General features: G+C 53.4%; 2 protein-coding genes across 7 annotated transcripts; one reads left to right on the top strand and one right to left on the bottom strand.

Annotated features, from left to right (window-relative positions):
• Window positions 1-147: 147 nt before the first annotated feature.
• On the bottom strand, window positions 148-15,466 carry CNKSR1 (connector enhancer of kinase suppressor of Ras 1). Of its 6 annotated transcripts, none has more exons than XM_049878338.1 (22): window positions 13,783-15,466; window positions 11,214-12,237; window positions 8,290-8,447; window positions 8,004-8,185; window positions 7,271-7,355; window positions 6,813-6,854; window positions 6,629-6,733; window positions 5,942-6,001; window positions 5,759-5,827; window positions 5,328-5,429; window positions 5,178-5,236; window positions 5,024-5,097; window positions 4,772-4,878; window positions 4,662-4,692; window positions 4,107-4,279; window positions 3,128-3,201; window positions 2,942-3,013; window positions 2,018-2,091; window positions 1,797-1,858; window positions 1,602-1,701; window positions 1,346-1,527; window positions 148-1,010 (listed from the first exon to the last, which is right to left on the bottom strand). In XM_049878338.1, the coding sequence occupies exons 2-22, from the start codon at window positions 11,263-11,265 to the stop codon at window positions 705-707; spliced, it is 2,169 nt and encodes a 722-aa protein (XP_049734295.1). In that variant the 5' UTR covers window positions 11,266-12,237; window positions 13,783-15,466; the 3' UTR covers window positions 148-704. The 6 variants fall into 6 exon arrangements, with proteins under 6 accessions (XP_049734295.1, XP_049734297.1, XP_049734294.1 ...); XM_049878340.1 differs by having other exon boundaries at window positions 14,080-15,466; XM_049878337.1 differs by having other exon boundaries at window positions 11,214-14,149; window positions 14,724-15,466.
• On the top strand, window positions 10,581-15,959 carry ZNF593OS (ZNF593 opposite strand). The gene is made up of 3 exons (XM_049878344.1): window positions 10,581-10,812; window positions 15,464-15,536; window positions 15,813-15,959. Exons 1-3 carry the CDS (start codon window positions 10,784-10,786, stop codon window positions 15,957-15,959), a joined length of 249 nt encoding a protein of 82 aa, XP_049734301.1. The 5' UTR covers window positions 10,581-10,783.
• Window positions 15,960-15,978: the final 19 nt, after the last annotated feature.

Raw genomic sequence — 15,978 nt, 5'->3', positions numbered from 1 at the left:
CCTCCAGAGCTGCCCAACATGCCCTCCATACACAGTGTCTCTGGGCACTGGCACCCTTCCCAACGGGAGCTTCAGTTTCCCCATCACTCTATTCCCCTGGGGTTGGGGGTAGGAGAGTACCCTCTGGGAAGAGATGAACATGGGTAGGAGGCCTCACCAGCCATGGATCTACAATCTATCCTCTATGTAGGCCTGGAGCTCCAGGGACAGAGTCCCAGCCAGTGGACCACCGTGGGCCAGTTACCTACCCTTAGGCCAAGAGTGTTCACCCCAGTCCAAGAGTTCTTCATCTCAGTCCCCTTAGGGGAACAGATTCCTGATTGTAATTTGGAAGTCAAAGGCATGTGGAGATTCATTTTAGAGAAATTGACTTTATTTGGTTGAAAAGTATCTCTGCGTAAAAGGATACCTGTAGAGCTCTGGTTTGGGGAGGGGGAACTGCAGAGGGGCTAAGGAAGTTAGATAGGTGGGAGAGAGTTTCTTTTAGCCCAGGCTTCCTGTTCTTTCTTTGGCAAGGGAGGAGAGAGTGGCACAAAGCTCATTTTATTTTACTCCACTCCAGGGGGATCAGTGGGTTAGCTTGGGGTGAAACCATGGACTAGCACTATTCCCAACCTCAAAGACAGCCCAGGGATGCTCTGTCCTAGACAAGTGAGAGCCACATGTCAGACGCTGGGAGTTGAGATAGCTCTCAGGGTCAGAGGTCAGAAGTTGTTCTTTCGGCCAGGGGGCAGGAGATGAGAGTGTTCCTCAGGGTCAGAGGTCAGGAGGTTGTTCTTGGGAGTCGGGGGCAGGAGATGGGAGTGCTCCTTAGGGTCAGAGAGGGAGGACTGTTCTCTAGAGCCAGAGGTCAGGACCTGAAAGCTGCCCTCAGCCTGAACCACTCCCCAGGTCCCCAGGCCATCTGAGTACAGCTCCTGGTTCTGCTCCTTCCACCGTCGAAACTTCTCTCCAGTCAGCTCTGGGTCTCCAAGCACTTCCTCCAGGACCTGTAGCTCCTGCAGTTTTGCCTATGAAGGGAATAGGAGCTAAGAGGCCATGATCACCCAGGAAGAGGGGCAGAGCCCAACCCCAGAGCTAACCTTGGAATCTAGTATCTAGAATGTAGTACCTGGCAAAGTCTAGCCCAGGTCTTTGAATCTAGAGCCTGGCGCAGGAGCCCAGGTGAAAGTTCAAATCCCAACTCAGAACCTAGAACCTAGCCTGTCCTCAGCTGAAACTAGGCTGGAGCATGGAGTCTAGAGCTGAGCCTGGGGTGCAAAGCCCAGGATGGAGCCAGGAGCCAGGAAGCAAAGCCTGAAGCCCAGAACCCAGCCCCTTGTTGTACACAGTGCCCCCAGCTGACCTTCAGTGTGCTCTGTAGCACCCGCACCCGGTGCACTTGCTCATTGAGCTGGGGTTCTCGGTTACGCCGCATGAAGGAGCTCCGCCATTGCTCATGGGTGAGGGGTTGTGGCTTGCCCAAAATGGACACACCACCCTGCCTCAGCCCCCGTACCATTCCTTCCAGTGCCCCTTCGCCACTGTCTGTGGGGAGAGGGAGCAGGATGAGAGTGTGCCCACTCTAGCCTCCATCCCAGCTCCCAACCCCAGCATAGTACCTGTTGGAGGGCCGAAGGAAGTCCGTGGGCTGGCCGGCATGGGGGTGGCTGCAGGTGACGTGTCTCCATGGATGGGGCTCCAGGCTTGGGCTGGGCTGGGCTGCAGGCAGGGCAGAAGGAGAGGAGGGTATTAGACTGAGTTCCACAGCCTGCTATTCACCCAACACCTCCTACCCCCACAAGTGCCCTACTCACCGAGGCTGAGCTGGACCCAGCTTCATCATCAGGGTCTTCTGCTTCTGTCTCACTGTAGCAGTCTGGGTGGGAAGACCAGTTGGGGAACCCATTAAGCCTCATAGGGTTTTGCGGGGGCAGGCTATGAGTTAGGGCAGCTGAGTTCCCAGCCCCCATCCCAGGAAAGATAGAAACTCAGGTGAGACGTGAGTTCCCTTTACCCACCCCTGTGAGATACCCACCTTCCTCTCGGGGTTGGGGGGCCCGGCCCGGAGACTGGTACTTGGAAATGCAGGTAATGAGATGGCGCACCCACCTGTGGAGGAGCAACTAGGTCTCAGGGAGAGACCAGAACCACAGTCATCAGTTTCCATTTACTGAGGCCTACTGTAGCCCAGAAACCCTGGTGGCGTAGTGGTTAAGTGCTACCGCTGCTAACCAAAGGGTCAGCAGTTCAGATCTGCCAGGTGCTCCTTGGAAAGTCTATGGGGCAGTTCTACTCTGTCCTGTAGGGTCGCTATGAGTCGGAATCAACTCGACAGCACTGGGTTTGGTTTGGTTTTGGACTGTAGCCCAGGTGGGACAGCGGTTAAGAGCTCAGCTGCTAACCAAAAAGTCAGCAGTTCGAATTCACCAGGTGCTCCTTGGAAATCCTATGGGGCAGTTCTACTCTGTCCTATAGGGTAGCTATGAGTTGGAATCAACTCGACAGCAATGGGTTTGTTGGGTTTTCTGTATGCCAAAGGAGCCCTGGTGGCGCAACGGTTAAGCGCTCAGTTGCTAACTGAAAAGGTTGGCGGTTCAAACCCACCCAGCTACAGCACAGGAAAAAGACCTGGTGATCTGCTCCCATGAAGATGATAGCCTAGAAAACCCTATGGGGCAGTTTTACTCTGTCACATGGGGTCGCCATGAGTGAAAAATCACTGGAAGTCACCTGACAACAACACTGTATGCCAGAGGCTTTTTACCTACACCATCTTCTAATTTAATCCTCAGAGCAACTCTGAGAAGTAGGAACTTTAATTAGCCCACTTTCTAGATGAGGAAACTGGGGCTAAAAAAGGTGAGTGTCTTGACCAGCCATTATCAGACCAACTTGTGAGCCCAGGCCCCCAAGCACTCAGAGGTTGGTAGTTGGGGTGGGGGTAGGGTGTGGCACTCACATGCTCAGATCCTCCAGGGTGTCAGCAGCGAAGATGAAGGGTTTGTACGTATCATGAGTGAGCTGAAACACACTGCCGGGGGGACAGAGGGGATGTGCTCAGCCTGGGCGTGCCTGCCCAGCACCCAGAGAGGCTGAACTGGGAATCCCAGTCCCATTCCCTAGCCCTTCACACCCCAGGACTTACTATTTTTTCTTCTGATCCTGTCCACTTTCCAGGCTGTAGTTGGAGACATTGATGAGGCCCTCGGCCTTCTCATCCTGGGGGAATCACAGCATGAAGGTCAGCTGGGGAACCCCAATATCCCTGAGGCCCAGTCAGTTCCTTAGTTACCCCTTGAGCTCCTGGGGTCAGGGAAGTGAGAGGGAGTGTCCTGGGCGCTCTAACCATAGTCTCAGTGCCCGGAGCTCAGACAGGAATCTGGGGTAGGGATGGAGGTGTGGCCAAGGGGTGCCTCTGAGTCAAGAAAGAAGAGCACAAAGATACCCAGAGAAAAGTCAAGAAGGAGGGACTTGCTCATGCATTTGTTCCTTCAATAGACACAAATGAAGCTGCTCAGACCATTGAGCTTTGCAAATGCTGTTCCCCCTTCCTAGGGGAGGACAGTTTCTTTCCCCTCTTCCCATCTAACTAACCCTCAGGCATCACTTTCTTGGGAAGCCTTTTTGACTCCTCAGGGTGGACTGGGCACTTCTGCTGGGCTCCTACATGTCTCTAAGATTTTCCTTTGTCATCGCATGTGTCCCCCATATTGTCCCTGACTGTGTATTCATCCTCCTTTCCTACCAGCCTCTAAGTTCTAGAATAGCAGGGACTGTTCACTTCTTCTTTGTGTCCCCAGTGTCCAACCCAGAGCTGGGTACACAGTAGGTACTGAAATGTTTGTTGAATGAATAAATGACTGACTAGCCCATCACCAGGATGGACAGAATAACAGAAGAGGAAGAAGTGGTTTGAATAAAAATGATTCTCTTTTATACCTTCTGAGATACCCTTTACAAACTGCTTTGAGACATGTTAACTCATCTCACTCTGGGGAGTGTCCCTATTTTACAGATGGGAACACTGGGGCCCACCTGTGAAACAGATCGAGTGGGTGGTGGAATTGGGACAGTAACAAGGGCCTGAGGTGACTTATTTGCTTACCTAGAGGGGAGGATCTCACCTGGGGCTGGCGGTACCAGTAGAGCGTGTGTCTCTTGAGCACAAACCAACAGCGGCGCCAGCGTGGTCCCATGAAGCCGCCGGGCACCTTGCGCAGCAGCAGCCAGCCGTTGCAGTCGGGCTGGCCCAGCTCCCGGCATGACACCCGCCGGCGGCTCAGCCGCGTCGCCACGCCTGTGTAGCACAGCACAGCCAGGTCGGTGAGGGGCTGGAAGGCGTCCTGTACCCCTAAACCTGCTCCCTTGCCCCCAGAAGCACCTCCCCAAGTGATCAGAACATTACCCGTATTATCTCTGAGGTGGTGGTGATTCTTCCCATTTTATAGATGAGGAAACGGAAGATCAGAGAGGATAAGCCATTGGCTCAGTGGCACAGAGCTGGCCCAGGCTGGGAGCCCAGGCCTGTCTGACCCCAGGGACAGAGCTGTTTCCAGGTCAGCCCGTGTGTGAAGTGTATATGTGTGTGTGTGTGCGGGGGGGCGGGCAGACCAGTCCTGTAAAGATTCCTAAGAGCGCCTCTATATGGGAACCCCCATCCAGTCAGGAGCTTTTCATACCTTTTGATTTCTTCCGACCAGGAACAGGACTCTGGAAGGACAATAAGGGAATTAGAGAAGAGTCTAGCTCCAGACCCCCACAGCGCTCCTTGCTGAGTGCCTGAGCTTACCTTGTCAGGGTGTCCTGGGGGCTCTGGAGTCTCTGCTGTCTCTGCTGGGAATGTGGCTGGGGGCGCCGAGGGGCTGGGCAAGGGCTCAGGGTCAAGGGAGGCAGAGTCTGTCAGGGAGGGAGGAAATGGGGAGAAGGTCCTGAGCCCAGTGTCAGGACGTGGATAGGGGTCAAGGTTGAGAGGTCAGAGCCAAGAAGCCCAGATGCCTTGCCTGGGACACTGCTACCTGGTGCAGTAGGACTTTGAAAGTACCTGTCCGGGTAGGGCTGGGCCCAGGACTTGGGCTCAAAGTCACGTTAAAGGCAAAGGCTTCCTCTAACAGGGCCCTGGGGAGAGCAACAGGAGATGAGGTGAGCCAGGAGTTCTTCCACTGAGACACCCCCCATCCCGGGACAGAGCCTATTACCTGGGAGACAGTGGGGTCAGAGCCAGTGATTGGATCCTCAGGCACGGGGAGTCCAGGACCTGAGGGCCAACCAGAAATGGGGTGATGGAGCTGACAACAGGGATCTGAAAGCAGACTGGGGCGGGGTGAGGGTAGGTGGGGGAAAGGCACCTGCTGGGGGCTCTCGGGCACCAGGACCTTCTTCAGCACTAGGCTAGCCCCAGCTGACTCCCGCAGCAGCTCCCTCACCACGTTCTTATGGGGCCAGCCCACCTGGGAGACAGGCAGGGGGCAGCACAGAGACACTGGGCTGGCATCAAGCTGGGCAGGAGGCTCCGAAGGAACCCAACAACTCTTCCTCTCATACTCAGAGCTTGCTTTCAGCCTCCTGCCTCTGCTCAGCTTTACTCCTCCTTCAGGAAGCTCCCCTGAGCACCACCCCCGGCTCTGCCAAGCCATTCTGGCCTATCTGAGCTAGTTCATCTCATGGGAGGCAGCTCCCACAACGCTGGTCTCCCAGCAGAACCCTTGGTGCCCTCCGCATCCCACACCAGCTCTGCATTCTCCACCCCGACCCCCACGAACCTCTCTGCCTGACTCACCACCACCTGATCATTGATCTGGACAACCTCGTCTCCAGGCAGGATCTGCAGCTGGGAGTTGGTGGGGATCTGGTGTAGGAAACACGGTTCTGAGAGAGTGAGCATTCCTGGGGCCTGAAGCTGACTTGGTTGGCAGGTGACAGGACCAGGGGGTGGGCAGCTGAGAATGGGGTGGGCTCTCACCTGGGTGCCCACTTGAGACACAAAGTGAAGACAGTTGCTGGTGGTGTGGATTTCCAGGCCCTGCACAGAGGTGGAAGCTGTATCACCAGGGGCTCAGGGCGGTAGGGCCAGCAGGCAGGACCCCCTGCTGGGCACCAGGACTCTTAGGTAGGCTGAGCTGGGGAAAGAGCTGGCTCCAATTTGGCCTTGTCCCAACTTTCTGCAGCTCTGGGTTTGCTACTCTTCTCGACCTCTGCCTCTTCCTCTGAGGGCCAGAGGGAAGCTGGGGTCAGTGATTTCTGAGGCACCAGATACGTAGCGACTTTCCTGAAGGGATAAGCAGGGCCAGGGCCAGGGGCAGGGGCAGGACAGGGCAGAGCTGGGGGTTCTGGTTTCCCCAAATAGCCAAAGATGAAAGCAGATGACAAGGCTCATGTTATTTCCCCTAACTTGCCCCTGAGCCCCCGCCAGGCCTGTATTCTGGGGCTGGAACGTGCCACCCGAGACCACACTAGCTACAGCCTGTAGGATTGGGAAGGTGCTGAGTGATGAGCCCAGTTAGGTCCTCTGGGCCTCCACTGTAACATCTGTACCAAAAAGACTTTCCAGCCGTAACAACTAAGGCTTCTGTAGAATCTTAGAACCGTATTTCAGGGCCCAGGCCAGGCTACCCAGGTCAGAGGTAAGAGTTCAGAGGTTGGGCCTCACCAAAGGATCATCCAGCTGCACCCGCTGTAGCACGGCCTTCTGCTCCAGCAGCTCCTCGGGGCTGCAGCTCAGGACATGGTGGCAGATCCCGGCCACGTGGCTGCACTGGGGGAGGGGAGCAGGGTATCCAGCCTGAGCCCAGTTCCCCCGAAGCCCCCAATCCCCTTCAGCCTCTCAGACTCACGATTCTCAGGACTTGGCTTTCCTTCTCAGCTGCTGGGTAATCCTGGAAGCAGAGTGAGAGAACAGGGGCCACTCTGAGTAAGGGGGGCTGCCTCCTCCTGAGGGAAAAGTAGGGGTCCCTATTGTCCCTCCCTGCTCCCCCTTTCCTGGTCCCCTCCCAGAACTACAAGGCCTCTGAGCTTTGGCCTCCAGGTTTCGTCCTGCTGAGACTAGGCCCCCAGAAGTCATATGCCCTCCCCTCCCACCCACTTCTGGGAGTCAAACGACCCGGGCTTCCGCTGCCAGCTGGGGGACCCCGTGCCACTGCCGCCCTATACCCAGTGGCTGGGCTTCCTCTCTTCCTGCCCTTGCCTTGTCCCAGCTCTCACACCTGATCCTATACTGATTCACAGGTTATAAAAAGCTCTAGCCCAATTTGATCTCTCCGGCCTGGGCCAAGCTGGCCCCTGGATCCCCTACCTCCTGCAAGGCCTGGCCCAGCTCCCCGCACAACTCGCCAATCTCCTGGCAGGCTGAGAAGTCATTGAAGTGGGAGAAGAGGTACCTGGCAGGGGCACAGATGGAGCAGTGGTTAAGGGACTGTGCTTAACAATAAAGCCACTACACTACTTGGAGCTGTTCACTCATCTGAGACTTGGGGGTAATGTCTGCTCTCAGGGGTTGTGGTTTGGATTAAAGAAGATGATTGACACCTCTATAGAACTCAGCACAGGACTTACTTGTCAAGTGCCTGCTACATGCCAGGCACTGTTCTAGGCACTGGGGAGACAGACATTAAGCACATAATTACATTACAATGATTTAACTCCAAATGCAGTGAGTGCTGTGGAGTACAGGGAGCTCTGAGAGTGTATAACAGGGAAAGCTTCCCTGAGGAGGTGACATTTGAGCTGGGACCTGCAGGATAAGCAGAAGCAGCCAGTGAAGGGGTTGGGGGAAGCACTCTGGCAATGGCTGTTGATATAATGGTTTTGATCACAAGCTGGAGGGTATCCAGGCATCCAAGCATCCCTGCATAGAGAATGCAGTGCTGAGGGTGACCTCTCTTTGCCCCGCTCTGCCACCTCTGGACAACAGCCAAGCTCCATCTTTCCTTCCCAGGCCCTTAGTCACCATTGAAGAGACCAAAGATGAGAAGGGCCTTCCATTAGTCAGTCACCCCAACTCGGGCCCCGAGAGGAGCCTGAGGTACCTGTTGAGCCAGAAGAGGAGGGTACGAGCCTCATGCACCAGCTTCACAGCTGCACTGAGGACACTGGCAGGGATCTCAGCACAGGCCGCCAGACGACCTTGGACTAAGCTCTGGAAGGTGTGGGTTGCCACCAGCAGTCCCTCTGTCAGGCTCTGCAGGTTGTCTGTCTGTAGTCCAGAGCTCTGTGCCGGTGAGGGGGAAGGTCACTACCCTGGCAGTAGCTATTGCCCATCAGCAACCCCCAGGAGCGTGGACATGGTAGCCAGTGTAGCCACTACTCACTTACCAGGGCCCGGAGCTGTTCCACCCCATCCAGGATGAGCTCCTGGTGGCCCAGGGGCCACACAGTCAGAGCTTCGAGGCTGCGGGGGCAGAGCTGGAGCAGGTACTTGCCCGGCAGCTCCCAGTCCTCGAAGGGATAGTCCTGCAGGGAATCATCAAGGCCTAGAGGGAAAGCAGGGGTCAGCACAGAGAGGGCAGGGAGTGTCACAACCTCCCCAGCCAGTTCTTCACCCTCTCAAAGCCCTTTTCCCTTCCATTTGCTCCTCATGACAACCCTGAGCCCCAGGCTGTGCTCTACCCCTTTCATAGACGAGGCCACTGAATTGAGAAATAGGACTGCATACGGTAGTGGTTCTGAAAGGGTGATCCCCACACTAGCAGCATCAGCTTCACCAGGGAACTTATTAGAAATGCCAATTCTCAGTTTTTTTACCCCAGGCTTTGCTGAATCAGAAACTCTGGGGGTGAGGCCCAGAAGTCTGTGTTTTTTTAAGAAACACTCCAGGTGATTCCGATGCTCACTCAAGCCTAAGGACTACTGATACAGAGGTTAGGAGCATGGGCTGTGGAGTCAGGGAGACCCGAGTGCTAGTACTTGAGCAAGTAACTTAATTGTTCCGTGTCTCAGTTTTCTCATCTGTAAATGGGGGTAATAAAAGCAACTACCTTCTAATCATGTGAGGATAAATTACACAATACATGTCAAGCCCTTGGCCCATTCCCTCGTTCGCAGTGGACAGTGAACAGCAGCCATCATATTATTGCCAGACTCTTTGTCATGACCTACAAGGCCCTGTAAGATCTGGCCACTGCCTGCCTCTTCAGCCTCATCTCCTAGCACAGCCCCACTAACACAACACCCATGGTCCAGAACACTAACTCCCTGTAGCTCCTGAAGTTCTCTTTTGCCTCAGGGTCCTCACCTATGCTATTCCTTTTGTCTGGACTGCTATTCTAGCTCCTTTATTCCCTTCTTCATCTCTCCCCGCCAGGAAGTCTTCCATGACTCCCAGGCTAGATCGGGGGCCTTTCCTCTTGCTTGCATAGCCCCCTGCACTTGTATTTGGTGTTGTGACTATGTGGTTAAGCGTCAGCCTCTCCCAACTTATCAGGAGGTCTTCAAGGACTGGGCCTTGAATAACCATTCATCTCTGACCCCCAGTGCCCAGCTTGTACCTAGTACAAGGTAAACCAAAGCAAACCCATTGCTGTTGTGTTGATTCTGACCCATAGCAAACCTACAGGACAGGGTAGAGCTGCCCACAGGGTTTCCAAGGCGAAAATCTTTATGGAAGCAGGCTGTCACATCTTTCTCCTGCTGAGTGGCTGGTGGTTTCAAACTGCCTACATTTCGGTTAGCAGCTGAGTATTTAACCACCGTACCACCAGGGCTCCCTGGTACAAGACAGACATTCAAAAAATAAGAGTAGTATCTGTTGAGTACTTACTCTGTGCTAGGGAAAGTTTTAACGGCTTTACATATATTAACATATTTCACCTCCACCACATCTCTAGGAAGTAGGGGCTATTATCCCCATTTTACAGATGGGGAAATTAACACACAAGAAGGCTAAGTAGCTTGCTCACTCTTGAGGGGATTCTTCCCATCCCCAGCCAGCCTCCTTCACTAGGGAATGGATGTGTACCCAATATCCTCCTGGTGTGGGATTAGGCACACTGGGCTGGGAGTTAACCTCTCACTCCCTGGCTGTGGGCCCTCCAGCAACTCCCTTTCCGCGGACAGTGAAGGTGTTGGACTACCCCCTCCCAGCAGAGCCGGACATGGAGCTGCACATACTTTTGTCTTTGTCTCATTTTGTCTACTCCATGAGGTCAGAGTTGCCCTTTTCACTTCATGGATGAGGAAACAGAGACCTATGGTCACAAAGCTGATGAGTGGCAGAGCTGAGCCCAGAACCCAGTCTGGGAGTCTGACTCCAGCCAAAAGACCTGCCCTTACTGGGGGTGTCACCCTGAGCCTGCCCCCAGCACTCCAGCTCTGTCCTCTGGGAGGGCTGTCCTCCCAGCTGCAGTCAGAAAGGCCCCACGTCTCTGAGTCTGTCTGCAGTTTAGGCCCTTTCCCATCCATTTGGGGGCTAGCTGAGCCTGGGGACAGCACCTGCTGCCCTGACGGGGGCCCCAGGTTGGAGTGTGTCAACCCCTTCAGTTTTCTCTCTCTGGAGAGCCTCAGAGTGGGGAAAGGGGAAAACGACACCAGGGCAGGTCCTATTCCAAAGCCTCTGAGCAAATCACTTCCCGGCTTTGTGCGTCGTTTCCTCTTCTGAAAAATGGTTTTAATAACAGACCACTGGGCCCTGGGGGAAGAGCCCTGGCGGTGCAGTGGTTAAGCACTCGGTTAAAAGGTCCGCGGTTCAAACCCACCAGCCCGCTGCACGGGAGAAAGGCGTGGAAGTGGCAGTCGGCTTGGCTTCAGTAAAGGTGTACAGTCTTGGAAACCCTACGGGGCAGTTCTACTCTGTCCTATAGGGTGGGTCACTATGAGTCAGAATCGACTTGACAGCAACAGGTTTGGTTTTCGTTTGGGGTCCTGGGGATTCGGGAAGATAAAGGAGATGTGGATGTGGGCCGGGAAGACAAAGGCGATGTGGACGTGGGCCGCGCCGGGGCCTCCCTGTTTTCGTAACAAAAGCGCTGCCTCCCCATCCCCACCCTGGTGGCCTTTTGGGATGCTGGGGAGATAGATGAAGGACCCCCTTCTGGGTCCTCGGGACCTCCAGGGTCATCTCGTCCGTTCCTCTGCCTAGCACAGTACCTGGCAGACGCTCTATAAATATTTGTTGTTTGAGTAACCGACCGACAGACTCGGCAGGTCCTTTTTCCTTTTCCTCCTCCTACCCCTCTCCCCTGGCCGGCCGGGACCCCACACTTACCTCCCACCAAGCCGAGCTCTATCCCGGTCCCACCCACCTCTCAGCCAAGCTGCCACCTTCCTGGGGGTCCAGGTCTCTACCGGCTCCATGGCCGAGCCCCTCCGCTCCAATCGGCGTCCTCTCGGTCCCGCCCGCGCAGGTATTTCCGCTCTCAGAGCCAAGCTGGGCTGGGGCCGGGGCGGATCCGCCGCATACCTGGGCCCACGTGGCTAGCCAGGTGAAGCGCTGGCCAGCCACTGGCCCACCGCCTGTCCATCAACGGACAGAACCTGCCCTCCCGCCCCGCCCTTCAGGCGTTCTGTGCTAAAACAGCTGGGCGCCCCGCCCAGGGGGCGGTACCACTGGCGTCTGACCAGGCAACCTTGGAGTTGACCCTGGATCCTGCCCAAAATTTCGTATCACAGGGTGGGCCCCTGATCCCCAGGCTCTTCCAGAAAGGGCCGGACAATGAGCGATGAGTGTAGCAGTGAAGTACAAGTCCCAGCTCTGCAGCTTGTTAGCTGTGTGACCTTGGGCTAACCCTAACGCAGTGCATCAGTATAATTGCCTGTAAAATGGGTATAACACCCCCTACTTCAGAGGGCTGCTCTGCAGTACCTGAGTTAACTGCTCTAAAACCTTTAGAACAGGGTTTTTAAATCCCCTTCCTTTTATTTTTACCACAGACCCCTTTGACAGTTTGGTGAATTTCTCAGGATAATGCTTTTAAAAGCATAACACAAAATGCTTAGAAGGAGCACAATTATCATAAGAATATATTTAAATACACGAATTTATAATTAGTAATGTGTTTATTAACATTAAATAATGAGACTGGCAAATTGAAGCTAAATTGTTCTGAAGGCCCTTGTTGCTCAGCTTGAAAAACATTAAATTGTGAGCTGGTCTTTGACTCACCTCCTCCCACATATCGATCAGAAGACAACAAAAGATAGGGAGTACAGGAAAGCGACGCAGAAGCCTAGGTCACAGGTGTGAGAACAAGCCAATTCCACATTTGGTCACCGAAACTTACTGGGTGGAGAGTGGCCCACCAACAACCAGCTACATCACAGGAGCGTCTAAAGCAGAAAAAGTCTGATCAAGCGTGATTTAGTAGAGGGTTAATAACGAGGGTTTCAAAGTAATAATGGGCATAAACAACATTTTGAGATACTCGCAATAACTACAATTTGATATGAAAATATCTGTGATTTCCGGTGGTGACAAAGTCACAGGTACTAATACTTCAATCCATAATCGAAGGAAATGGTAGTTTCGGTTAGAAGTTAGTGAATATAGAGTCGTTTTCCAATTCAAGTTTATGGGCCCCCTTAACTCTTAATCCCAGTTTGACCCCTTATCTTACAACCTACCACCCCTCTATCAGTTTGTCATACTGTGGTGGCTTATGTGTTACTATGATGCTGGAAGCTATGTCACCAGTATTGCAAATACCAGCAGGGTCACCCATGGTGGATGAGTTTCAACAGCTTCCAGATTAAGCCTAGGAAGAAAGGCCTGGTGATCTACGTCTGAAAATTAGCCAATGAAAACATCATGGATCATAACAGAGCACTGACACACTTCCTTTGGACATGTCATCAGGAGTGATCAATCACTGGAGGACAACACGTTTGGTGAAGTAGAGGGCCAAAGAGGGTGTTGGCGAGACTCCTGGTTAGATGGATCGGCACAATAGCCACAACAATGGACTCAAGTACGCTGGTGATTGTGAAGATGAGGCAGGGCCTGGCAGCATTTCAGTCTGTTGTACAGGGATGCCAAGAGTTGAAGTCGACTCAATGGCAATTGCTAACAACATCTTAAAACAATGTGGGACACATAGTTTAAGTATTGCAGTTAGTATCATCATCATCACCATCATCCCAGGCCTGAAGACTCCCAGGATTATGAAATCAGAAGGAATCGGTTTTACACTCACTTGCTGTGTGACTGAGCCCAATCCCTGCACCTCTCCGAACCTGCTTCTTCCTCTCTAAAAGAGAATATCTGTATCTTAGGCCTGTGAGAACATCACCTTGATCTTAGGGCTTTGAGAACATCCTTGTAAGTACTTTGAAATCTGTAATGTGAGGTTGTGGATTGCCGTTGAGTGGATCCTGATGCATGGCGACCCCATAAGTGCAGAACAGAACTGCTCCACAGTTTCCAAGGAAGATCACCAGGCCTATCTTTTGAGGCACCTCTGGGCGGGTTCAAACTGCCAACCTTTTGGCTAGTAGTCAAGCATTTAACTGTTTGTGCCATGCAGCTGCCTATAATGTGGGTTGTTATTGATATTATTAATATTATCTGAGTTAATAGTATTGCTTTAATTCTATAAGGAAAGGTCTGGGAGCCTTCCCAGAGCTGGGCCCTCCCTCAGTATTACCTACTTTGAAATTTCTCCCATTGCCCCAACACCAGATCTTCAACGCCTGTCATGATCTTGCCTGTAACCTGAGACCTGGCCTGAATTTGGCCTACAGAAAGCTCATGCAGTGTGTTTTGGTTGTGAACATTTAATAATTTCACATACCAATTGAGACCTCCAGCTTCCCTGGAACTCTGTCCCCTATGGCGACCCTCCCCACTTCCACACATGACATCACCATACAGCTTACGTGGCTCAGTGGCTGCTTCCTTTCTTCAAGTGGGCCTCGAGCTCTCCAGTCCCACAGCCCAGGCCTCCTCATTTGTGAGGAAGACCACCTCGCCTTATGGCTTTGTTCTTCGCTTCATGTCCTCGCACCCTGCACTGTCCCTCGAACACTCCTTCAAGCTCCGCCCTCCTTGCCTCTTTGTACGACAGCCTCCCCGCAGCACTCTGGGGAAGCGCAATACATTCTAACAGAGCCTTTCCCACAGTGTTTGGTAAACCTAGATCTGTCTCCGCCATCTTGACTTCATCAAATACCCACCTGGCCCTGAGGTGGCATCAGATACCGAGATGAGAACCAGTCAGTCCCTGCCTTCCCTGAACTCACAATCCTGTAAGGGAGAAACAGACAAGAATTCGCCACCACTCATTTATACCCACTATCCCCCCCAATAAATGGCTGGGGGCCTAATAAGTGCAACAGTGCCTTCACTCTGCCCCCAGCACCTAGTGGTGCCAGGCACTTAGGAGCTCAGTAAATGGAAGCTTCCGTTCTAAAGGGTTTTATGAATCTGCAAAAGTTACACATATTTACTGTGAACATGCCAAAAGTAACAGAATGGTACTAAGTGAAAGCAGGATACGCCTTTTTCCCAGCACACTCCTATCCCGCTCCCCAGAGGGGTCCACTGCTAAGTTTTCTCGGTGTCCTTCCATCCTCTACCCATGCAGATACTCTACATACTGTTCTGCAAACTGCTGTTTCCCAATTTATGAGATAGTTGATACCAAATGATATAGTACAGTGCTTAGAATAATGCCCAGCCCAGTCCGCTGCTATTTTTTAAAATACCAGACTGCTTTCTTAGTCAGTATATACAGATTTATCTTTTTTTTGTTGTTTGTTTTTGGTTGCATAATAGCCACAAAATGAACGAGGCATAAGCTAGTCAGTCATTCACTTACCATTAGGCATTAAGGCCATTTCCAGATTTTTACTATCCCACAGAATAAACACTCTTGTACATGTATCTTTGCTCAGCTGTACATCTGTAGGACAGACTTCTAGAAGTGAAATTCCTGGGCCAAAGGTGCACACATTTCACACACATTCTTTCACTGAGTCTTCATAACTTCATAAGGTATTGTTGTCCCTAAGCTGAGGGCAAGGAAAAGATGGAAGTGTCCCTGTGGAAACTTGATCTTGAAGACAGAGGTGGCTGATCTCACAGGAGCCACCATGTGGAAAAGGCATGCCCTATTTGAAGGGGTTCATAAAGCACCTTCCCCCTCCTTTGCTGAGCGCTGATTGGCAGCACTCTATCATCTGGCGGCACCAGGTAGGAGAAGGACCCAGGCTGGGGCTTGGGGAGGCCCTCCCAGTACCTGGTCTGAACCTAGGTCTCCCGAGCACTGCTGAGGCCTTGCCTTCCCTGTGGTTGGGGGAGGTGCTGCTGCTCAGACCTGATGCTGATCTCTCCCGACAGCTGCTCCTGAGGCTGGCAGGGCGGGCAGGGGGTGGGGGGAAGGGACTGAATTTAAAGGTTCAGCTGCCCCACCCACTGCCAGATCTGGGTGGGCAGGCGCTGGTGAGCATCCTCTGAGGGCAAGGGTCCCACATTGGGGGAGGTCAGGGATCTCGGTACCCTGACCTCTAATCCTTGGCACCATGAACACCACCGCTCAAGCCCATCCTCACCCCACAGGCCGCCAAGAAGACCAGTGTTCCCCACCATGCGATTTCGATGCCTGACCCCAGGCTACTTCCGAGTGCTACAGGTAAGTACCCCTGACCACTGGCTGCCAGCACCACTGACCCCCTTCCTCTCTCCCCCTACCATGGCTAAATCACAGCCCCCACAGCCAGGCTGGCACATTCCCTGCCGCCTGAGCAGCCAGGGCACAGATGGGCAGTGAAGCGAAAGGGATTGGGGTGGAATCTCCCTGGGGCATCAATGGTTCTTTACCCAGCTGCACCTTCTCAGCCCTTTCCCTTCCTCCACCTTCCCGGAAGTCTCAATCAACCTCCCAGGGATACCCTCTGTGTACCCCCAGATGCAGATAGCCGGGCAGCTGAAGGCAGAGCCCCGGAGCCCATTGGCTGGGGTTGTGGCCACGCTGCTGGCTGTTCTCGGACTGGGCGGCTCCTGCTATGGTGTCTGGAAGATGGTGGGGCAGCAACAGCCACCACAGACCCCATGATGAAGCGGGCAACTCCCTA

The sequence above is a fragment of the Elephas maximus genome, chromosome 3 (assembly GCF_024166365.1).
Source record: "Elephas maximus indicus isolate mEleMax1 chromosome 3, mEleMax1 primary haplotype, whole genome shotgun sequence".
NCBI classification, from domain to species: domain Eukaryota; kingdom Metazoa; phylum Chordata; class Mammalia; order Proboscidea; family Elephantidae; genus Elephas; species Elephas maximus.
Note: the sequence above shows the minus strand (reverse complement) of the source record. Positions and strands in the feature narration are given on the sequence as shown.

What these genes read in the sequence shown, in the direction of transcription:
- ZNF593OS (XM_049878344.1), top strand. Translation starts at nt 10,784, where the DNA reads ATGAGTCAGAATCGACTTGACAGCAACAG. An exon ending in AATCGACTTGACAGCAACAG is followed by an intron (nt 10,813 to 15,463) that starts GTTTGGTTTTCG and finishes CTCACCCCACAG; the next exon opens with GCCGCCAAGAAGACCAGTGT. An exon ending in GCTACTTCCGAGTGCTACAG is followed by an intron (nt 15,537 to 15,812) that starts GTAAGTACCCCT and finishes GTGTACCCCCAG; the next exon opens with ATGCAGATAGCCGGGCAGCT.
- CNKSR1 (XM_049878334.1), bottom strand. Translation starts at nt 11,265, where the DNA reads ATGGAGCCGGTAGAGACCTGGACCCCCAGGAAGGTGGCAGCTTGGCTG. An exon ending in CTCCTCTTCTGGCTCAACAG is followed by an intron (nt 7,356 to 8,003) that starts GTACCTCAGGCT and finishes TGCCCCTGCCAG; the next exon opens with GTACCTCTTCTCCCACTTCA. An exon ending in CAGGATCAGAAGAAAAAATA is followed by an intron (nt 3,014 to 3,127) that starts GTAAGTCCTGGG and finishes TCCCCCCGGCAG; the next exon opens with TGTGTTTCAGCTCACTCATG.